Source organism: Berghia stephanieae, chromosome 1, assembly GCF_034508935.2.
Source record: "Berghia stephanieae isolate SIO BIC M18660-M18661 chromosome 1, UCSD_Bste_1.3, whole genome shotgun sequence".
Classification (NCBI taxonomy): domain Eukaryota; kingdom Metazoa; phylum Mollusca; class Gastropoda; order Nudibranchia; family Aeolidiidae; genus Berghia; species Berghia stephanieae.
The window spans coordinates 103,259,588-103,284,854 of NC_088360.1; the positions used below are offsets into that span (position 1 = coordinate 103,259,588).

General features: G+C 36.4%; 1 protein-coding gene across 3 annotated transcripts in view; it reads left to right on the forward strand.

The window, feature by feature from the left end:
* LOC144962610 (profilin-like) overlaps positions 1–11,056 on the forward strand; it is a 17,016-nt gene extending 5,960 nt beyond the window's left edge. The window contains exons 1-2 of one of the 3 annotated variants that reach the window (XM_078895699.1): positions 3,131–3,149; positions 7,938–10,039. In XM_078895699.1, coding sequence (XP_078751825.1) covers positions 8,051–8,563 — 513 coding nt within the window. In that variant the 5' untranslated portion in view covers positions 3,131–3,149; positions 7,938–8,050 and the 3' untranslated portion in view covers positions 8,564–10,039. Of the gene's footprint in view, positions 1–3,130; positions 3,150–3,602; positions 3,778–7,937 lie in introns of those variants that run through there. The other 2 variants (XM_078895700.1, XM_078895698.1) reach the window with 2 other exon arrangements.
* The last annotated feature ends 14,211 nt before the right edge of the window (positions 11,057–25,267 follow it).

The window sequence follows — 25,267 nt, forward strand, 5'->3', positions numbered from 1 at the left end:
TTCCATTTCATACAGTACCAGTTGCCAGTTAGGAGACCTTTTTGTACCATCTCGTTGATAATATCCCTTATATTCTATAGTCAGGTACTTATTCACACATGGGTTTGTTAAGTGCCTTGCCCAAGGATACAAATGATAAAACTCAATATTTATTTCTAATCTATTTTATGGAGAATAAATATAATTTCTCACAGTGTAAAAAGACCTAAAGCCTTGAGAGAGAGAGAGAGAGAGAGAGAGAGAGAGAGAGAGAGAGAGAGAGAGAGAGAGAGAGAGAGAGAGAGAGAGAGAGAGAGAGAGAGAGAGAGAGAGAGAGAAGTAAAAGAGTGTATTGAAAACGATAAATTAATTAAATTTTGTTTGAGATCTTTTCAAATTCTTTTTTAAAAAAAACAAAACAAAACAAAACAAAAAAAAAACCAAAAAAACAAACAACAAAATCCGAAAGCTTTTGGCTACATAATGAATAGATTGAGCCTCTGTCTGTCGTTGACACATGATGTCTTGTCCTATAATAGAACTTTTATTGGACAGGGGTTCCCAGGAGGTCCCGTTACGTTATATAATATTTTGCACCTTGCGTTCTTTGATTAATATTCATGTGACACACTTGCGACGCCATATGTGAATTTAAGAGTTTTCATTCACAAAGAAAAAAGAGGACCAATAACAACAAAAATAAATTTAAACAACATAAAGCACACACATAAACTCACAAACTAAATACACAGATGTGTGTATTCTGTGTGTGTGTGTGTATGTGTGTGTATGTGTGTGTATGTGTGTATGTGTGTGTGTGTGTTTTATGTTCGTGTGTGCGTGTGAGTTAGTGTAAGTGTGTGTATAAAATAGACATATAGATAAAAAGATAGATAGATGCAGGTGTATGTATTGTGTGTGTATGAGAGAGATAGAGAGAGAGAGATAGAGAGAGAGAGAGAGAGAGAGAGAGAGAAAGGGAGAGAGAGAGTGAGAGAGAGAGAGAGAGAGAGAGAGAGAGAGAGAGAAAAGAAGAGAGAGAGAGAGAAGAGAGAGAGAGAGAGAGAGAGAAAGGGAGAGAGAGAGTGAGAGAGAGAGAGAGAGAGAGAGAGAGAGAGAGAGGGGGGGGGGAAGAATAAAATAAATAAGACCCAACTCGTATCACATGTATCTATTCTTTATTTCTGACAAAAATAAAACACTTTTGTTTCATTTCCTTCTGGTTTCTATACTCTAGACAACGATAACTCTCCTATGCTAATTCCATTGTCTATTTTGCCGAATTGAATGGCTTATGGAAACTTATAAAATTTGTAAAGTATGTAAATAATCACAAGGTAGCTGTACCCATAACGTGGGTAAACAGACAAAACAATAATGATGTATTGAACTGGTCACAAGTTACACAATCTTCACATAAAGATTAAATAAGTACATTTTGATAAACATGAATTAAGAAAAATAGATAATTTTCTGGAAATGTTATACCGTCTCTCTGTTCTCTCTCTCTCTCTCTCTCTCTCTCTCTCTCTCTCTCTCTCTGTCTGTCTCTCTTCCTCCTTCTCGCCCTCTCTATATCATTCTCCCTCGCTCCCCCTCCTCTCCCTCTTTCTTTCTGTTTGCCTCTCTTTACCTTCCACCCTCGGTCTCATTTGCTCTCTTACTCTCTCTGCTCTCTCTCTGCTCTCTCTTTCTCTCTCTCTCTCTCTCTCTCTCTCTCTCTCTCTCTCTCTCTTTCTTATGTCAATCTCATTCCACCTGTTTAATTTGCAGTGGAGGAATTGAACGCTCTGTTGTAATATAATATAGAATTTCTAACGTTTGTAAATAGGTACCGGTTGTATTGGGTAAGTAGACATAATAATGATGTATTGAACTGGTCCAGAGTTACATATCCTTTATATAGAGATACAATGCATACAATGTGATCAAGACACGTTACCAAAAATATATATTTCAGGAAATGTCATACCATCTCTCCCTCTCTCTCTCTCTCTCTCTCTCTCTCTCTCTTTCTCTCTCTCTCTCTCTATCTCTCTCTCTCTCTTTCTCTCTCTCCTCTTCTCTTATCTTCTCTTTTCTCTTTGCCTCTCTTGACCTCCAACCCTCAGTCTGAATACATATTTTACTGAAAAGATGCACAACTCTCTCTCTCTCTCTCTCTCTCTCTCTCTCTCTCTCTCTCTCTCTCTCTCTCTCCCCAAATCTATATGGAGTGTAATATAGACGGACGTGCTTGATATGCTTATTTTTTTAATGGAAAGCGTTTTAGAAATGATTAACATTAATACCTTGTTTCCTGAAAACAAATACCCGTCCTTTATATCTTTTTTTTTCTCTCTCTCCCTAAGTGCCTGTCTATACAAAGGACAACGAGCAACAATTGTATGTAGTATTCAGCGTATTCAAACATGGTTATGTTGACTGAAGTGCCAGGTCAATAGACAAAAATATTATGATGGATCGAACTGGTGCAAAGTTTCATATACTTAACATTTTGATAAACATACACACATACATACACACACACACACACACACACACGAGAGAGAGAGAGAGAGAGAGAGAGAGAGAGAGAGAGAGAGAGAGGAGAGAGGGGGCGAGAGGGAGGGAGAGAGAGAGAGAGAGAGAGAAAGAGAGAGGAGGGGGGGGGCGAGAGGGCGGGAGGGAGAGAGGGAGAGAGAAAGAGAGAGAGAAAGAGAGAGGAGGGGGGGTGCGAGAGAGAGAGAGAGAAAGAGAGAGGAGGGGGGGCGAGAGGGAGGGAGGGAGAGAGAGAGAGAGAGAGAGAGAGAGAGAGAGAGAGAGAGAGGGACAGATAATAAGGACGCCTCATTTGTTTAAAAAACACAAACAACAACAACACCAAAATCGTGGGACTTCAAGAATTTTATTTTCTCCGCATCCAGTTTTGCTACAAATCGATTGTTTGACGCGCAATGCTATCCTGACCACAATGGTAAATCTTAATATCAAACCGTTAACTTTAAGAACCAATCGTCATCGTAGAAAAAAAATCCTTTTCGATAAGAAACAATGTAGGTGACGTCATTGGAGGGGCGTGATAACACGATTCGTGAACTCCTGCATTTGGAATTTGGAACTTGTTCCCAATTGGAACTTACTCGAAATTCATGGAAGTCCCAGAGTTGAACGTTTTTGACAAGATGAGGGTGATTTTAATTGATAGATGTTTGAAGAACCAGTTTTTTGGTCAAAATTTTAAATACATGTTACTTTCAAAGTACGAGAGTATAGTTAGAAAAGTGGAAAAAAAATCATATTTTGGATCACTGCCGCCGTTTCATTCAAAACTTTAGTATATTATTATAACGTTGAAATCATTAAATTGGATCTCATGCATAACATGACCTATGGCATGAGTCGTTTCTTTTTCTTTGCTTTTCCCCCTACCTTTTTACCTTTTTATTTTATCTTTTTAATCTGTCATGCAAACATCCCAGGGGTCCGCATTGACTGAGTTCAAAACAAACATTGAACTATTTTTTGTAAGTATTCGCGACAGAGTTTATTCGTAATCAGAAACCCATATATCTGATTATACTATCGCATTATCCTTGTCGGGTTGTCATTGCTCGATTTGCATTGTATCTAAATCAATGAACTGACGGGATTCAATCGAATATCCATGAATAAGTTTGCTAGAATTTGTCAATACCTACACTCGACACTGTATAACACTCTACTCGTGTTTTGCAACGTTGCCGATCATTCGTGTTATCGTGATATTGATATCGACTAGCATTGGATTTGTTTCTGAAGGATAATGTTTTATTGAATGTAATTTTAATTATTATTATTATTATTATTATATTATTTATATTATTATTATTATTATTATTTATAATATATTATATTATATTTTATTATTATTATTATTATTATTATATTATTATTATATTATTATTATTATTATTATTATTATTATTATTATTATTATTATTATTATTATTATTATTATTATTATTATTATTATTATTATTATTATTATTATTATTATTATTATTATATTATTATTATTATTTTTATTATTATTATTTTTTTTGTTATTATCATTATTATTATTATTATTATTATTATTATTATTATTATTTTTATTATTATTCTTTATTGTTATTATTATATTGTTATTATTATTATCATTTATTATTATATTATTATTATTATATATTATTATTTTATTATTATTATTATTATTATTATATTTTATTATTATTATTATTATATTATTATTATTATTATTATTTATTATTATTTATTATTATTATTATTATTATTATATTATTATTATTATTATTATTATTATTATTTATTATTATTATTATTATTATTATTATTATTATTATTATTATTATATTATTATTATTATTATTTATATATTATTATTATTTATTATTATTATTATTATTATTATTATTATTATTATTATTATTATTATTATTTTTATTATTATTATATTATTATTATTATTATTATTATTATTATTATTATTATTATTTATTATTATTATTATTTTTTATTATTATTATTATTATTATTATTATTATTATTATTATTATTATTTAAAAAATGTGACAGGATTTTATGTTGGTGTGAACCAGATGCTAAAAAGTGATCTTCATGTAAAAGTGACGCCGAATGAGAAATTTTGGTCTTTCTCACTTTAATAAACCATAAATATATTGTATCGTCGATCAAACATAGAAATTAAACCCAAGGTTGCAAGTTATATTCAATTTCAAGTATCCAAATCACCGGGACATATCACCGTTTAGAGGTGGTGGATTATACATCGATGATCGGCGGATCAAACCTCTGAAGTCACGATTTTGACCATCGGCACCATGTTTTACTTAATTTTGGGCGGATCAGATCTCTGATGTCCAAAATTAAATAAATCATGGTGCATATGTAAACTTCAGAGTTTTTACGGCGCTGATCGTGAAAATCGGGACTTCAGAGGTTTGATCCGCCGATCGTGAAAATCGGGACTTCAGAGGTTTGATCCGCCGACCATCGATATCGTGTTATTTACTTTAATGGCAGAAGATTTTACTTTGATTCTGATTAATGGAATTAGTTTCGCCAGAAAAGGAACCGACCCATTTCATTAAAAAAAAAAAAAAACAACAAAACAACAACAACAAAAACTGGAGCTTTTATACAGCGCAAAATCCACTTTACGTGCTCAAAGGCTTTACAGGTGGTCCTTAACCAATAGCAGCTTTTAACATATAGGACGAGACATGACGCCTGTTCAGCTTTATTACAATTTTTCGGACAGAGACAAAGTTGTTAACGGCCAGGTACTCATTTTATACATGAGTACGGTTAAAGAGAATGTGAGTACAGAGCGTTTTATAAGGACTCAACTATGCCGCGTCGAGAGCGAGACTTGTACCCTTGACATTCCGACCCGAAGGCGAGTGTCATACCACAAGACCACAAAGCCGCACATAGACCAAAAAATAAACAAGTAAATGAATAAACGATTTTACTAGGTAAAACTTCTTGTCATCAGGCCACTCCGGTATGGTCTTTGCTTCCTACTCCGTAGTTCCTTCCCCGCAGTGTTGTGTGGCCTTGAGCAAGTCACCACGTCTTAGCTCACGTTGGGGCGCTGCACTGCAGATGGCGCCTGGGTTATTCTAGTCTTCCCTTTGATGAGAAACTACAGAATAATTTTCCCCGTGGAAATGAGAAAGGACATTTTTACATTGCTTTCTAATTTAATTTAAAAAGGCAGGTCAAAAGTTTGTCATTAACATTATCTTGTGTGAGTTATATACAAATTGATGTATCTTTCACGCATGTAAAGGATATTTAAATATCGACACTTACTCTTGAAAACTGACAATGAAGTAAATTCAGCACATTCATGGCATTGTTTCAAATAAATTAAGATTAAAATAATAATAAGATTCCTCTTATTCATCCCATAGGGATGTTTTCTAGGGTGTATTCCAAGGAAAGACTGGAATTACCCAGGCGTCATCCACAGTGCAGCGTCGCATTTTGAGCTAGGGCGAGGTGACTTGCTCAAGGTCACACAGCGCAGCGGCGGATGATCGAACTCTGTACCTTTCGGGACGAAGCAAAGACCGTACCGCTGAGCCAGGCTGACTTATTGAAGTAATAATAATTGATAAGTACGCGGTAAATTCATGTTGCAATAGGCTTCAACAGTCATGGCATCACTTCCCTCATAATGACGCATAGCAACTTAGCAACCGGTTCGGAACAATGACGGAAGACCTTATGAAAAACACATACAAGTGTATCCAGAGGAGAATCTGATCATATTTTGACTTTTATACATTTTGATCACATGACGTGAAAAATTTCTAGCCAGCATGAAGAATAAAAAGTACCGATTTTCTTTGTTTAGAACGTGACATCAGACTATTGAATCCTACTCGTTAAACGTTTGAGGTCACAGTTTTTAAAATGGCATTGTCTTTCAGCGTGAACGCCCCCTTGACAACCAACTGTTTTCATGTTTTATTGACAATGTCGTCTCAGTTGCAATGATGTGTGACATGTATTGACAATCTCTGTATTCATTGTAAACCCTTTCAGCCCTAGTTAAACATGAACCACATCTGAATAAAAATCATATAAGAGCCAAAAGATTGGCTTAACTCTCTCATTACCAACCATTTTCAGAATTTTACCAAATATTAAAATTTTACACCCAACCTAAACAAATATAGATTTACTTATTCAAGCAGAAAAGCACCACGTACATTCTATACATAATATTGTTCAGCAAAATGAGCTCTACAACACAGTGTCGAGGTTTTATAGTATACGAAAATATTATCTTTAAATTTTTGTCATGCATCAAAGTAATCAGAACGAGAAAATTGTTGGTTGCATCATAACGAATGTAGTGATTTTCCTATAGTGGTAAGAGAGGGTCAACTAACACACTACATTTAGAGTTTTAACGTTATTATTCATTTATCTGAAAAGAATCTGCCTATACATCCTGCTACAAAAATAATTATGTCACCTTATGATTCAATATGTAACCTATTCATTATTGGTTCTCGGAAGGATACACGCTTCTTAGGATTTTGGAACCGGGCAAATAGAAGCTGCGAGGATACCTTATGTTATTCTGGGATTTTTTGGTTGTTTTTTTTAACCAACTTATCGAAGGGTTTGATTATTTCTACGATTGAGCGAAATTCACAAGTCTTGTAGACTACAATATGCCATAACATTGAGATATCCGGTCACGAAAATGTGGGTTCTTGTGATTATAACTCAGTCACGGATCAAGGGACTGAAGCATGTCGTAATGATTTGGGTAGAGTCTATTGTCATCCTCATAATAGGCATTTAGGTCTTCTATCTCCACTATATCTATATCTGTTTTCTGTCTTTTTCCTTTCCCGGCTGGAATCCTTGACTGGAGTGGTGGAGAGAGGGTAGTGTATAGTTATAACTTTGGGAGATATTTTTTCCTTGTAAATCATCTCTCTGTTATGTTCTGTTTGTTTTTCGTGTTGAATATGGTATAATAATGTGTATGTTGTAAGCAACTGCGTACACCCTTCTTCGTAGGATCATGTGCTTGTGTCTGAATGATTTTTTAAGTGATTTAATCTTAGTACATTGATGGTGTGCTCTTGGAATCTACATCTCTCAATTGATACTTGAACCATTCCCTTTTACCTTACCGTGTGCTTTTGATAAATAAATTTGACATTCTGATTATCCCATTTTCTTCCTTTTTACTGGTCCTGAAATGATCTAAATATGCCACAAGCGAAGTAAAACCCTTAAAGACAAAAGCAACAAAATGTAGGAATAAAAATGCCTTCATACAATACACCATTTTTGTTTTTATTTGCAAAGCATCTTTTCGTTTTCTGTACATATCAAATTATATTTAACTCATATTTTATTTATACTTATCTTCTCTATTTCAGGGAATCAACTCGACACAGACCGACACTTGAAGAATGAAATTGAGTACTAGCAGTAGTAAAGACCAGATATTCACAGCCTTCGTGGGTTATAATCTTAAATCATCACTTGGTCTATGATCTTTTCTGTGGCAGATTTCTTTATTACGAATATGCACGTGTTTGAAATGGCTAGTAACTATTCACCAGGACGGTCAAGTAGTCGAAATAGCAACAAAGCAGATGGAGAATTCTACGACAAATGGGAAAGGTACACACAAGCCTTGATGGACAAACCATCCGTTTCCAGTTTTGCAATTCATTCTAAAAATAACTGCCGGAAATGGACTTCAACACCGGGGTTTCACGTTACCAAAGATGAGATCGAGTCACTTTTATCTGGATTTTCTGATGAACAAAGACTTCGTATGGAAGGCATTTCATTGGCTGGACATCCATACACGTTCACTCGGTTTAATTTGAATCGAGTAATGATGTTTGGAAGGTGTTCAAAGACTGGTTCCGGGTGTGCAGTGTACCCTTGTAACACATGTGTGATCATCGCAACACACGAAGAAGGAGCGCAGACTAGTCTTTGCTGTAATTCTATAGAAAAACTCGGAGATTTTCTAATAGAAAATGGATTCTAAATAGTTCATTCTTTGGTGCTTACTGTGAATTTATAATTATAGCTAAGTGGGGGAAAAGCATTCTCATTTTTATATGTTGGTCACGGTTTGTTTGCCTTCATGAATGTTGCGACACCGAGTCCTGTTAATAAGGTAGCAATCTAACAGTGCACATTGATAACCATCAATTATTGTAGCTGTGCATTTTGTACTTTGAGAAATGCCTAGGATACACTCACATCCTCAATTTTAAGAGACGTTTTTCAATATATGAACATGTATATTATTTGAAAATACATTTTGATTGACCAAAGCAGTCTGTGATTCCATCTACGATTCAAAACTGTTCGTTTAGAAGACTGAAACATTTCATTTCATGTGTTATTGTCTGGAGATGTGAATAGATTAAAAATGAGAAAATCTATCTGAAAATCAATATCCACCATTTTTATTTACCTGCAAGACTTGAATTATAAAAGAATTTATATCGATCACGACACCAAAGAAAGACAGTATAATATCTTCTATAGATGTATAAAATACAAGAAAAGAAGTGTCACAAAGACAAACGTTTTGTCTAGAATATTCCTAATTGATTTTTCGCCTGACAATGACATTTGTGTATATGTATTTTTCATCCATTGCGTCTATCTATATCTACGTGCACTTATTTGTAGGTCTGATAACCCAAATCCTTATGGACTCATTGTTGTAATGGAATTTATTTTTTTTAATGACGCAAAATATTAGCAATGACTATGAAAATTTTTGTTTTCTATTTTTGTAGGAAATACTTCCCTTAAATCAAAGCCCTATCTCCACTGAGTAAAAATCTTTTTGAATTTTGGAAATCCATTAATATATAACAAAGTTATGCAGTTTCAAATGTGTCATTTGGATGACTCACAAAGAGAAAAAAATACAGAAAATATGGGACACTTTTTCTGCGTTTTATTCTGGTTTGTGGCTGTATCTCGCTTAATACGTGGAATAAGATATTAAAACTTGGCAATTTTATGGCAAAATTATCAGAAAATATGATAAGACATCAGAAAAGTTCTAACTTGTATAGTTTTAGAGCTGTATGGCTAGGGTCAACTATAATTTTGTTTTAAAATATACATAATATTGATCATTTGGAACTTTTCCGAAGTGTAATTTTGTGTCTACAACACATACAAATCAAACGAAAAATGCCTGCTAAATTATTATCAATCAGTCCCGTGAGACCATGGCTTATGTTATTTCTAGTAGCTAGGGGAATTAGGGTAAAATTGTGCAAATTAGTGATGAAAGCACCAAATTTGGTACAAAGTAACTTGAGACCACTATTACTCGATGTTGATATAGAACCACATTGAGAAATTCCTCTAACAGTGTAAAATAGGGAGATGAAAATCCGCCTATATGAGCTATATTAAAACAAAGGGACGTAATCCATGAAATATTTGTTGACGATTCGGCGCTTTAATAATATATTATTTTTAGCCCGTGAAAGCGGTTGATTATTTTGGCTTAAATAATTATCATTGTTAAAAATGTGACTTTATGTGATATAGGACCGTATGGGCCGGTAGTATAGCTTTATTATGAGGACTGGAAGGGGGGTGATGGGAGAGGAGGAGATGGTGCTGGTATTAGTTTTACTTGTGTTGTGTTGGTCGTCATCATGGTGAAGATGATGGTGGCAGTGATGTTTGGGATAATGATGATGATGATGATGATGAGGTGATTGTGGTGATAATAGTAGTGATGATGGTGATGATGTTGATGAGGTGGTGGTGGTGGTGATCTTGGTCGTGATGATGATGATGTTGATGATGATGTTGTGGTGGTGGTGATGGTAGTGGTAGTGATGTTCATGATGATGATGATGATGATGATGAGGTGATTATGGAGAAAGTAGTATTGATAATGGTGGTGGGGATGATGATGAGGTGGTGGTGATCGTGGTAGCGGTGATGATGACGATGATGATGATGATGATGATGAAGATGATGATGATGATGATGATTATAGTGATGATGAGGTGGTGGTGGTGATAGTGGTAGTGATTATGGTGATGTTGGTAACTATTAATTTCGAAAATGAAAGACTTTCTTGGTGATGTATATTAACATTTTTAGATGATTAGGATCCAACAAAAATCATATTTATTAGACAAATGTCTGTGGAACACATATTTCTTGTTAGGCTTGAGAGAATTCAACAGCAGCCTTTTCTAGTTTATCCTGATCTCTTTGAATTATCTTAACGGCGCAAGATAAGCCAATACCTCGTTGTCAGCTTTTTCCATGGCAGTGTGTTCAAGAAAATCATATTATGTTGTCTTATTGAAGGCTAAAAATGTTTCCTTTCCTGAGGTTAGCCTCTGAACCTGATTAGGTGAACATACGACTGGGTGCAACCTCATTCACAGCATTCTTTGCTATACATCTTGATTAATTCTGGCAATTTATGGACCCCCCCCTCTCTCTCTCTCTCTCTCTCTCTCTCTCTCTCTCTCTCTCTCTCTCTCTCTCTCTCTCTCTCTGCTCTGTTTTATACTTGAATGTTTTATATATAGCATGGCTCCAAAAAGTAGCGCTTTTGTGAAACACACCGAATAACAACTTGCAACAACCTAACAGAAAACATGAAACAACTCCAAACAGATGCTATTTTATTAGACTTTAGTAAATCATTTGATAAAGTCAATTACCATACTTTGGCTGTTAAACTGTGGCGGTATGGAATCATGAGTAACACACGACTAGATAATGGATTTTCTCACTAATCGTAAACAACTGAAAGAGCAATGTCAGACTCAGCTCCAGTATCACAGGTGTGTCCCTAGGTACCGTACTAGGTCCCCTCTTGTTCCTTATCTACATCAATGATTTACCTGAAAGATTGTCGCTAGGAACTCAACTGAGACTATTTCAGTATGACAGCCTTTTGTACAGACCAATAAGGCATAAGAAAGATTCAGAAATTCTTCATCGGGACCTTGGTTCCAGAAAATTACTAACAAAAGAAAGATAATACACAATACACAACAACACACTTGAAGACGTCACCAAAGCAAAGTATCTCGGAATAACGATAAACAATCGCCTGACCTGGAAAGACCACATTGCAAACATACACAGTAAGGCAAACTCCATCCTGAGATGCTTGAGAAGAAACCTCTTCGGCTACAAAGTAACCATAAAAGAGAAATGCTATAAAGTTTATGTTAGACCAACACTCGAGTAAAGCGGTAAGGTATGGGATCCCGATCACACCTTCGAAATTAGGTAAATAGAATCAATCCAAAAATCCCTATAAAATTTGTTCAACAAAATCTTCAAACAAATCAAAGTCATATATGACACTGACATCACATTTGGAACCATTGAAGGAAAGGAGAGAGAAGAATAAACTAAATGTATTTTACAAAGTTCACAAAAACCAGGTCAGGTGTCATTACACGGCCTCCAACAGAACAAGAGGAAACTTGGCAAATTTATGTTGCCACAATCTAGAGTGGACGACCATCTTCACTCGTTTCTGCCCTCAACTATAAGACCTTGGAACAATTTGGATAACTCCCAGAAAAAACAATTGAGAATGCTGCTGCTGAGCCTTCCACGAGGAAGTTTCAGCTTGAAGAGGAAGAGGAAGGAGAAGAAGAAGAAACAATTTCAGCAACAGAAAAACTAGACCTTTGTTTGTTTTGGTGATATTCAGCATTTTTAATGTTCATAAAACGGACATGACAAATCTTCTTCTGATAATGAACTTCCTGCGCAATCAAATCACCATTTGAGAACATGGAGAGAATCTGGACATCGGTTATTATTTCTGTAGCCACGCGGATATTTTCGTTCATGTCTTTTGTCATTCTTGAATGGAGGGAAGCTTCATCTTATTGTTGCAAAGCATACAATGTGTCCTATTTCTTGTGTTAACGTCATCTGAGGGAAAACGCATATTATGTCTCATTGGACAGTGGGATGATGAGAGAATGTCTAGATCTAGATAATTTGACAAGTTTTCTTGTGATTTCTCATTTTTCACAGCAAGCCTTCTGATTTTTTTGTGGCCGTATATCAAAGCGACATAATTTGTGCCAGTTGGTATCATTTTGCTTCAGGACCTCCAGTGTATCCTCAGAGCGGTCTTCAACAGACAAATCTAGCTTGTCACTATCATTTTCTAATCCGTTAAAAGTCTTAACACCATAGCTGGTAGAACGCTACGCTACAAAAGTCACGTACCATTGACCACAATATGTCCGCTTTGACAGAGCTGGGCATTCTAATTTTTAATTTTTTTTATCTCGACAAATGAATCATTTTGACCAATCCACCTCAATACTGCATTTTGCCATTATATAATTGTTAGTAGTTAGTACAAGATTTAGTACATTGTCAATATCATGATTTAATGGGTGACTTGATCACGGGATTGTTGGTGATGTTAAAGATGATGATACGGACATTTTCAACCTGAAATTTGATTTGAACCATACTATTACGCAAACCACAATAATAACATAACTATGTTGAATTAGTGTGACACATAAACATTGATGCTTAAACGATATCTAGGTGCTCGGTATGCTGCTAATGATGATGACCTTGATGATGATGATGATGATGATGATGATGATTATCATCATCATCATCATCATCATCATCATCATCATCGTCATCATCATCATTATTATTATTATTATTATTATTATTATTATTATTATTATTATTATTATTATTATATTATTATTATTATTATTATTATTATTACTATGAGGTGGGTAAAAGGCGACAGAGTTCAAGTAGACACCGTTTCGTGACCTCGCCGACCCGAAAACAGACGACACAACTGGCAACCGCAAAATGCGATGCATTGTTTATAGAGCTGAAGCCCATTCTTTTCAAATAATTTTAATTTAAAAAGACATTAAGAAAATACAAATTATACTCTCTGAAAGCTATCGGAATATACAAAAGATATGAGAGGGGGAAAAAAATCTTTTTTTTTTCGTATTCGTATCCGACCTTCACAACTTTGATTTCTTCGATTTCACAATCTCATGTTCCGCGTTCCAATGCCGGTAAAATTTGAAATAACCAAATTGGTATACTTTTGGATTAAAAAAAAATACTATTGAAAATTATGTTACTCTCTTCGTAAATGAATGAATTTGATAAGTTGTATGTTATGAATAAATGATAAGTTATATTTCCGATTTCGATTTAAGCAACAGTGTGCATGTGTACTCGGTACCGATGACGTAGTCTGTGACCTTTTGACACCATAGCAAAATGTCGTTGTGAAGGCGGCAAGTTTGATCACTACCATGATTTTTTACACGATTTAAATTGCTAATATCTCAGCTTTTGGAGTGATGAGAAAGTGGTTCTATATCACAATTTAAACCTTAGAGCACGAACTTTTTTTCATTAAAAAATCATGCTTTCATCACTAATTTGCACAATTCGGGGGGTTTTGTGTCACTAAGTCCCCTAGCTATGTGGTCTGCCACGTGCTTCTAGACCTTGTTTACGTTTGGGGCAGCCAATTTTACTGCTCTATAATTGATAAGTTATACTTCCGATTTCGATTTAAGCAACAGTGCACATGTGTACCCGGTACCGATGACCAGGGTTGCTAGTTTGGCCTTCTGGTGGCCAAATTTGAGAAATTTGGCCTTTTCCCTAGCCATTTGGCCTCCCAAAATTTGGTTTGGCCAACTTTTTGGCCTCCTCTGACTTTCTCCGTTATATCGTTTTACTTTGGTACCGGTAAAACTTATTTTATTTGGCAATCTAAATATCTAAATGCAACACGTGCTACCGCCACAGATTGCATTTGCTAATGCTTCTATATATAGAATCTCTGCTATCACGCAATCGCGCCCAAAAGGCCCATATTTGTTTTCAAAAAGCAATGCTGTGTGGATTTCCAAGTTACGAAAGACATGATTAATTTGTTTACAGCTGCCATGTACAACCAGAACGAATAGTGTTCTTCGGGATCGAGCACATTTACTTGTAGTAGTAAAAATGCTGAGCAATAATGGATTCTTGGTTCGTTGAAACGGGCCTGTTGAATTCAGTTTAATTTGTAAAAATGTTACTTTTGTTGAGGAGTTCTCCAGGTGTGTAGACCTCTAGAATGAACTTTTTATTCCCATCGTGATAATTCGGTTGTATGTGACATTTTTCTGAGTCTCAAGTCAATTATTCGTTATTTTCTCGTTGCGCTGATTACAACTCAAATATGTGACCTATGATGTTGTTTAAGTTTAAAAGGAAAAATTCAACGATGTCAACAAATGCTCAGAATCTAGTGAGCAATTGCAATGGCGAAATGGTGTTTTGATTAAGGTGAGTACAGCGAATGTTCCTTTAAATTAATTTTCTTTTTTCTTCTTCAAAAATGGGGGGAATAAATTGTTTAACAAATCTAAAGAGTTTTCGCGAGGCTAAGGTGGGTTTGGTGGTATTTGGCCTCCTGCCGAAGAATCTGGCCTCCTGCTATAGCTAGTTTGGCCACTTACTGAAAAATGATCTGGCAACCCTGCCGATGACGTAGTCTGTGACCTTTTGACACCGAAGTAGGGGAGGGCATCCGGGTCACCAAAAGGTCAACGATGCTTTAGGTTTTGAGAAGTCAGGTCATCGACGACTGAGAATTTCCCGACCTCCACTTAGTTCTCGATGCTTTTCTCGTCTCGAGAATCTTGGTCGTCGATGCTTCTCGTATTGAGTCCCGAGTCCCGAGTCTCGAGACTATACTGCGCGAGCGACGCACGCGTTACTAACAATGTGTACTATCTGCATTGTTCACCCCTCTCTCGTCGGCGATGATTCCAGCGAAGCTCGAGACTTTTTTGCGTCTCGATGCTTTTTTGAGTCTCGAGACTCAAAAAAGTCTCGAGAATCGCTCTAGTCTAGTGCTGGGTCGAGTTTGAAACGATCAAATCGAGCGGGTTTTCGATCGAGTCCTCTAAAATCGAGTCGGTTTCGGGCGGGTTTCGAGTCAGTGACGTCATCGAGCAGTGATTCGTTTGAAAAAAAAAAAAAAACACGAGCAACTCGTTTGCCACAGGAAACTTCACATACCCCTCCCTCTCTTATGTCTGTGGCTGGCTTGACTGCAGCTGGTTATGATGGGGGCTGCCAGATGGCCAAGTTCAAAATTGGTTACTAAGAAACGCTTTTCTATTATTATTCATTTAAAAAAAAAATCTTTTATTTAAAAAAAATGAAAAGATAAGTTTATCCAACTGTAGTCGATTGTTTTGTTAATCAAAACAAATGAGTTTTTCAAGGGAGTCAGAATGCTTGTGGTGTTGGGCTATTTGGGGTCTATTTGACTACTTGGGCAAGAAGAAATCTGGCTGTCTGGCAGCCTTGATTATGATCGTTCGTCGCATCACACACACATACACACACACACACACACACACACACGCCATCAAACAGTTGTTGATGGTGAAGGGTTGAGACCCCCCCCCCCCCCTCCCACCACCATCATCCCGCTGTCACCTTAACATTTCATATTTATGTCGCGCCAAAAGTTGTCAGCCGCCCCCACCTCCCATAATTTGTCACTGGTCGTCATCGCCTCTTGTGTGTGCGGGACAGGGTTGCCAGTTTGGCATTTTAAATGCCAGATTCCAAAAATCTGGCATTTTTGAAAACCGTTTGGCATTAGAAAAATCATTTGGCATTTGGCATTTTCATTTGGCATTTTCTTTTCTTGTATATTATACTTCAAATGACACCTTTTCTTAATTATTTCTAAACGCGTAAAAACAAACATCTTCACATTTCTTTTTCATTCTTAAAATCCAACCGTGGTGTAGTGGTTTAGCACTCCACTTAGTAGTCAGTAGGTAAATAATTACCCCAACAGGAAATTTAGTATAATTAAAAAAAAAAAAAACAAAAAAAAAAAAATAAAAAAAAATAAAGAAAAAAGAAAAGAAAACACGCAAGCCACCAGGATATGATAGTAAATTGTCTATCAAAAGTGAGTAGTTTTCTTAGTGGGGGTGGGAGTCAACAGACTTTGGCATCTTTTTGAGTGTTTTGGCATTTTTTGAGTCTTCCCCTGGCATTTTGTTGAAAAATAATCTGGCAACCCTGGTGCGGGAAAGGTCGTGCCTTTCATTTCATTATTTGAAAAATAAATGAACAAGAATGGTGTGTTTTTATTAGGTAGGTAGATAATAATAATATTTAGCAGGTTCCACACCCAGACACACACGGATTGCCCGGACACGATGATAACGATGCCGACGACAATGGATGACGATGATGATGATGATGATGATGATTATCGTGTTTCTGTTTAAAAAATGAAATACTTTAGCAGGTTCCACCCCCACCCCCCACACGGATAGACCGGACCCGAAGATGATGATTGTGGTTTTGCTGGCTGTTACGGCTGTGATGAGGATGATGATAATGATGATGATGATGATGATGACGATGGCGCAGATGGTGATTATTTGTTCGGTCGCTCAGTGGTACGGTGTCTCTTGTCACAAAATCAAGCCTTGTCAATGGCCGGATGAGTGACAGTGATTGTTGAAAATTGTGATCCAGACGTTAAGTCCGTGTGTCAGGCACTTGACTCAGGTGTGAATGTATTCTTATCTTATAAGCAATGACGGGTATTGTAAAGAGCTTTAATACAAAAAGACTCCAAACAGCGATCGGTACCTACTGTACGAAATGGATGTATGGTCGATATGGCGTGCCGGAGGAATAAATTAAATAAAATATTGTGAAGTTCATTGAGCATGGTAAATCCTTGGAAATGCGCTTTGAACTAATACACCTGCTAGACAACTCCGATTCCAATATAAACGACTGATTAATATTCCCATATATAAACTATAGTTAGCTGAAAATCTTTCTTTGTCGGGACTCCAAAAGTATGGAACGAATTAGACAAAGAAATCAAAGGGTCTTTTAGGAGCACTGATTGATTTTAGATTGATTATTACATTGAAATGTGTTGATATTTATTTTATCCATTATTATTAGGGTGGTGGTGGTGGTGGTGATGATGATGATCCCGCTGATATGATGGTGATGATAAATAAATTAAACATAATTCCCTTTATTCATCCCATAGGGGAGATTCGTCTTTCGGGTCTATTCTAAGGGAAGACTGGAATAACCCAAGCGATAGCCGCAGTGCAGCGCCGCAAATTTAGTTAGGGCAAGGTGACTTGCTCAAGACCACTCAGCGGCGGGTGATCGAACTCGGTACCTTTCGGGTGCCAACCAAAGACCGTACCGCTGCCCCTGATGATGATGATGATGATGATGATGATGATGATGATGATGATGATGATGGGAACTAACAAAGAATACACAGGCATCTAAAATTGAAACATTCCATATTCAAAGCTAATGTTTTACTTTAAAAAATTGAGCTTTACAATATCCACTAAATGTGATCAAAGCGCTTTGTAAAGGGGTCCCCGGTCAACAGCAACATTTAATATGTAGGACGGGACATGCCGCCTGTTAGGCGATATTACAATTTTTCAGACAAAGACAACGCTGTTAACGGCCAGGTACTCATTTTACACCTGAGTACGGTGAGAGAATGTGAGTAAAGAGCCTTGTCCAAAGACTCAACTATGCACCGAGCGCGAGGCTCGAACCCAGGACTTTCCGATCCCAAAGCGGGTGTCATACCACTAGACCATTATAATGCACGAGAGCCATGGTCGACTAGAGTACTACCTATAGTTACGTCATGACTAGACCACATAGCCGCACTACTGTAGGAGTGTTCATTGATAGAGGGATGCGTGTGTGTCATAGAAATAGCCTTAGTGTGTGTGTGTGTATGTGTGTGTGTGTGTGTGTGATAGTCAAACTTTAGTAGGTTTAATGAAGTCTTGTCACACACGCGTGATACACCTATACGAATTTCCCTGCCACTGCCACCCAGACACACTAACATCTGACAAGGAGTGAGGGCTGTGGAAGAACCACAGACTACCGTGTGCAAACATTGGCGATTGGTATCGGATGGCAAACTGTGATCGTTTGAATTTGAAATGATTCGAAACACTCGTTACCCCTCCGCTCGCTCGAATCCTGATCGTCTCAAGCTCGTCTCACGTGTCAAGATCGTCTCAAGCTCACAACCCGCTTGATCGTTTTACGATCGAGTGATCGTTTTACTAACTCGCTCTTCCGGCATTGAGATCGAGCACTGACTCGTGGCTTGGCGCTCGGTCGTCGATCGAGTAAAAGCGATCAAATAACCCAACACTACTAGTCATCGGTGCTTTCATTCAATACCTAGTCATTGGTATTGGGTATTGACGTTATATCATATTTTAAACAGCTAACAAAACACAAACGTCGTAAATAGATCAAAATGGTTATAGGTATCAATGTTTTATTATTATACAAAGTGAATTTATTTAATGTATTTTAAGTTTTAATACAAAAAAGCCATCCAAAGCTCAGTTGAAGTGCTACTTCTCGGGAATTCCCGACTTTTCCTTGGTCATCGAGTTCGGGAAGTTTTGAGTGTTGGTGGCCGATGACTTGAGGTATCATCGAGACTTCCGCTCGACACTACACCGAAGCAAAATGTCGTTGTGAAGGCGGCAAGTTTCATCACCACCGTGAATTTTTGCACGATTTAAATTGTTGATATCTCAGCTCTTGGAGTAATGAGAAAGTGGTTCTATATCACAATTTAAACCCTAGAGCAAGAACTTTTTTCATAAAAAAATCATGCTTTCATCACTAATTTGCACAATTCGGGGGTTTTGTGTCCCTAATTCCCCTTGCTATAGTATTTATTAGAGAGAGAGAGAGAGAGAGAGAGAGAGAGAGAGAGAGAGAGAGAGAGAGAGAGAGAGAGAGAGAGAGAGAGAGAGAGAGAGAGTTAATCTACTCCTATGACATAACAATAAAACAATGCCTTAATTTTAAAAAAGCGCGCGAGGATTTGTGTCGTCAGTCACCGCGAACAAGTTGCCAGATGGCCACGTGTGTGGCCTAATATATAATTTTGCTTCTTTTATTAAATTTTATTCATCTATTTTTGTCTCATTGACATTTATCCTAATCTATTCAATTTTCTGTTTGTTAAAATTTAGTTCATTTTAAGTGGGCCAGTCTTAATAGTGAAAGCCATATGATTTTCTATTTAGCCACTTTTGAAGTCGAATTTGGTCAGGTTAAAGTCTGGCCACCTGGCAGCCTTGCCTCGCTCACGTCATTTTCGTGTCGCTCGATGGTGGAGCAAAATGGCTGTCTTCATATTTTCACTCATTGATATGCAAATTGGGTTGATGTTTTGTGAGAATACGGGAAAAGTACTTATCATAATCCAATGAAATTTGAAATATAAATAGAAGAAATGTGCATATATAACCTTATGAGCGACAATATCTCTCCTCTTTGTAGTTTTAGAAATATTGTACTCCAAAGAGTAAAAATCTATTTTAACGGTCTTCTGGTAATTGTACGAGTTTTGTCGCTTGATATAATCTAAAATGACCTATTTTCTAACTGTGTGCCAACTTTTAGTCATATTCATCGATAAACAGCTTCGTTATTATTTTTTTTAATGGCATGTACGAAATGGCTTCGTCCCATATTTTGTCGCGAATTTGGGCACTTCGTGAGCGAAAAAGAGGCCCAAAGATTTGTGCGGGATAGTTATTGCTAAAAATATTGTCTATTATTACAATAATGTTAAACTAGGCCCATAAGTGGGTTCGGAGTTCAGACCTGCATATATCAACTAGTCGGTCTATATCACTTTCCAATAAAAATAGGTGGACAAAAAATAGCAAACAACCTTATGATACATCTTTCAAACATTCTTCCATCCAATGTTGACGGCTGACGGTTATCTTTAATAATCTTTGCCAAATACGTTCCACAAATGGAACAACTTAACCTGCTGGTATCAAGCTTCTAATCATTATTAAACAAGACCTTTAACCAATTAACTGCTGTTAAAAATGTGGCCAGAAAACTCGTCCTTCAAATATCGATTGATTTAAATAACCCTCATCTTGGCAAAAAATCACAAACCTAGGACTTGAGATTACGGCAATTAGCTGGTTAATCGGCCCAACTCAAAATAATGGTCCCTAGTGGTGTGAACACATTTGCAGGTCTGGTGATTTAACATTGTGTTACGGACAATATATTTCTTTGGTTTGAGAATATTTTCATTAAAACAATGAGCCCATATTATTATCATGGGTTATCAGACATGCAAATTAATATATATGTCGGCCTCTTGCATTTCCTTTTTTTTCAAAATTAAAAAAAAAAAAAGCTTTTTGAATCCAAAGATCGATTTAAATCGACGTGCACTGACTTGCAGGTCTGATAACCCAATTCTTTATAGGCTCATTGTTGTAATGGAAATATCAAAAAATAATACGCAAATTATTGTCCATTACGTACAACAATATTAATCTAGGCCCATAAGTGGGTTCGGAATTCAGACCTGCATATATGTACAAGTCGATTTAAATGCATTGGGTTATGTAAAATTAGGACTTAAGGCTTTCTTATACAGTTCGATACAGTCCAATAATTCATAATCCCACGGGAACCTAAAAGCTATAAAAGGTTTTTATCTCGATTTTTGTTTCCTGACTACCATGTGTTTTAATTTAACTCTTGAATAGTATATTATTTAAATGTTTATATATATATATATATATATATATATATATATATATATATATATATATATATATATATATATATATAACATTTCAAGTATAATTGTGATCTTCTACAAATAGCTAATTGTTGGTACGGTGGACAAACACGCTCCCTTAAAAACTAGAGCAGTAAGAGTGAGACGTGAAGCACCCTAGTATAATACAGAAATAAAATTGAATGGATTAGCCAGGAGGCGGGCAGAAAGAAAATGGCTCAATAAGAAGCGGTACATCGCGGCTAGAAATGATGCGAAAGCCGTCAATTTCAGGGCCAAAAAGAAATTATATGAAGACAGCCTCAAAAACGTGGGACGTTCGAGACAATTCTTTGCCTTGACCAAGGAACTGCTGGGACAACAGACGCAATCAGCTCTCCCATCTTTAATCGATCGTGCAGATCTACCAACCCGCTTTGGTCAAAATTTTAAAGAAAAACGGATACCATCAGGAAAGAACTCTCGTCTGAATCGATCCATACAACATTTGACAAGTTTCATGGTGATTCATTAACACATTTTTCAAAGATTATTGAAGCTGACTTATGTGATTGCATTACGTCGTCTCCAACTAAAAGTTGTGATTTAGTCCCCGTAAATACTGCCATTCTAAAAAAGTGCATTGATGTAATTTTAACATCATTTACACGTATTGTTAATAATTCGTTGCAGTCAGGTGCTGTACCAGACATTTACAAAGTTGCTCATGTCAAACCCCTTTTGAAAAAACCTGATCTCGATAAAGAGAACTTAAAAAACTATCGCCCTGTCTCTAATCTTCCTTTTCTCTCTAAGATCTTAGAAAAGCTTGTTTTGAAACAATTACTGTCTCATCTTAAAAATAATTGTCTTGAAGAAAAATTTCAGTCTGCTTATAGGCAACATCATTCGACGGAAACCGCACTTGTTAGGAATGTTAATGATCTCCTCTCTGTTATAGACAATGGTTCATGTTCTTTGCTGAATTTGCTTGACCTATCGTCAGCTTTTGATACTATTGATCACAATCTTCTTCTCAAACGTCTTGAAATTACTCATGGCGTGTCTGGTGCAGCGCTTGATTGGTTTAGGTTATATTTGTTTAATCGTAAACAGATTATTACAGTGGATGAATGTAGATCAGAGGAAATCTTTCTTGATTGTGGGGTTCCCCAGAGTTCAGTACTTGGACCCGTTCTTTTTGTTCTGTACGTTGGCCCTCTGTCTAAAATCATCCCAAGTTTCGGTCTGTCTTACCATCAATACGCTGATGATACGCAATTGTACTGCGTTTCCAATACGAGAAATTTACAAGAAGTATCAGCCAATAGTAAAAATTGTATCCAAAGTGTTAAGAAATGGATGAATGAGAACAGACTGAAACTGAATGATGATAAGACGGAGGTGCTGTATGTCGGGAACAGGAAGTGGAAAAGTGAAACAGATTTGAAGCTAGGGGATGCCTCCATTCAAATTGTTGACAAAGTGAAAAACCTTGGAACATTCTTAGATTCTGGACTGTCGATGGAGCATCAGGTTAATAATTTGGTTAGATCTCTCTTTTTCCAACTAAAAAAGATTGCTTCCATTAGAAGGTTCATATTTGAGGATGGGACCAAGCACCTGGTTGTGTCCCTCGTACTATCGAAATTGGATTATTGTAATACTCTGTTTGGCGTTTCACAATATAATCTGAAACGTCTTCAGATTGTCCAAAACAGCGCTGCCAGACCAGTATTCATGAAGCGTAGGTGCGACTCTATTGGACCTCTACTTCATGACCTGAATTGGCTGCCTGTTGGGAAAAGGATTAAATTCAAAGCTTGTGTTTTAGTGTATCGTTGTCTTGAAGGTACTGCCCCTTCCTACCTTACGGAACTAATTGAAAGATATTCAAAATCCCGCCCCTTACGTTCAGCCAGTGATTCCACAAAACTAGTTGTCTCTCGAATTCGGAAAAATGCTGGAATTAGATCCTTTTCTCATTTCGGACCCTCTATTTGGAACGCCTTACCGCAGAGCATTCGTGAAAAAGAATCTTTGTCTATTTTTAAACGTTTGCTTAAAACATATCTGTTTCGATTTTAGTAGATGGTATGAGAAGCAAGATAGGTTTGGTTTGTGTTGTGTGTTGTGTTGTGTGTGTGTGTGTGTGTGTGTGTGTGTGCTTGTGTGTGTAATAAATGATTATGTTTCAGCCAAAGTAATTTGTAATTTAAGCGCTTAGAGGCTGGTGTCTCGGAGTTATGGCGCTATATAAGTTTTCAGCATTATTAGCTCCTTTTATCTAAAAGTAGAGCACTATTATTTCATGGTTTTTGTTTTTATAATATATATATATATATATATATATATATATATATATATATATATATATATATATATATATATATATATATATAAGAGAGATTTTAATAATCCCTTAATACCATTGTTCACAAATTATAATGCATAATAAAACAACAAGCATGCTGTTTTAATAAAGCATGTCTTAGTTTCTACATTCTTGTCGTTTAGTAACAATAAATACTAATTCTTTTTCTTTTCACATCTTTTATGTTTAGTAAAAACTTTTCAAAACTACAGAAAATACGAGCAGTGTTTATTGAAGCGGCTTATTGGTCTTATGCTATGATACCCGGCTTCTGACCTGTAGGAATTTGGTTCGAATCCCATTGTGCAAAGTTGAATCCTTGAAAAAAGACTATTTACTCACATCATCTCAGCATACGCAGGTATATAATGAGTACCTGGCCCGTAACAGCCTTGCCTCTGTCCAAAAAAAATATGCAAAAGCATAACACGGCGTCATGTCTAGGCCCAATGTTAAAAGGTTTAGTCGGATTTGTAAAGCCCTTTGAGCAATTCTTGTGAATATTGCGCTATGTAAAAGCTCAATTTTCTTTGGGAAGTGCAAACTTATCGATCTATTAAATAAACAACAAAGTTTTTTCCTTATTAAGGAGATAAAAATAATTTTTAGAATAATATTCCACGCATCGATCTTTTCCTCACTAGGCTTTTTAAAATTTATCAAGATTTCATAACAACAGGTGTCTATTTGGCCATGAAGGGCAACAGAGGGAGACCCCACATGTTGTACTCTCCGGTAGTCGCCATCGTTAACTTATAGATAGAATGATGTTGACGTCACTCCGGTCTTTGTTATTGTTTTTTGCCATCCACGTTTATGAGTAATAATCACTAAACTGTATTAACCAGACTATAAACGTTCAAGGTTACACATAGTTTTGTGTATTGGTCCGTTATACTTCTGGATGGCAATGTTGTGAGCTTCTTAGCCAAGTGCACACTATCTTTTGCCTGACACTGACGAAAAATGACGTCGAAAGACAAGTCTTTGGCGACAAAAGAAAACAAATCGTGACTTGTATTCAACAGTTCAACCAATGGGATCACTTGTTTCCTTGACCACTACTAAAGACAACTCACTAGGCAGTCCACAAAGCTAATTTGTTTTGATCAAAATATGGGTTTTAGTGGGTTTTAGTGTCAGGCTATAGATAGTATGCAGATGACGTCACTCAGGCCTTTGTTATTGTTTTTGCCATCCGCGTTTGTGAGTTGTTCTCACTAAACTGTATTAACCAGACTATAGAAGTTCATGGTTACACAGAATTTGTGTGTTGGTCGGTTATACTTCCGGATGGCAATGTTATGAGCTTCTTAGCCAAGCGCATACTATCTATAAGTTAACGATGGCTACGGACAAACATAAGAAAAATTGGAATACCTTTGTAATGGTTTAAAGTCTCAGTTTAGTGGAGATTGCGCTCTATAAAAGTTCACGTTTTTTTGTTGGTTAAATGCTTAAGTCTAGAGGACTAGTTACACACTTCCAATGAGGTTTTGAAGGGGAAGGTCTGACGTCACGATTTCTGCTTCCTATTCAAAAGGTAAACTATAAAGGGAATACAACAGTCACCGATTCTAGCCTTATCTCGGTCCAACTCAGATAATTCTCATATGTGACGCGCCGACTCGAAACGGTATTATGTCGGCATAACTAGGGCCTCA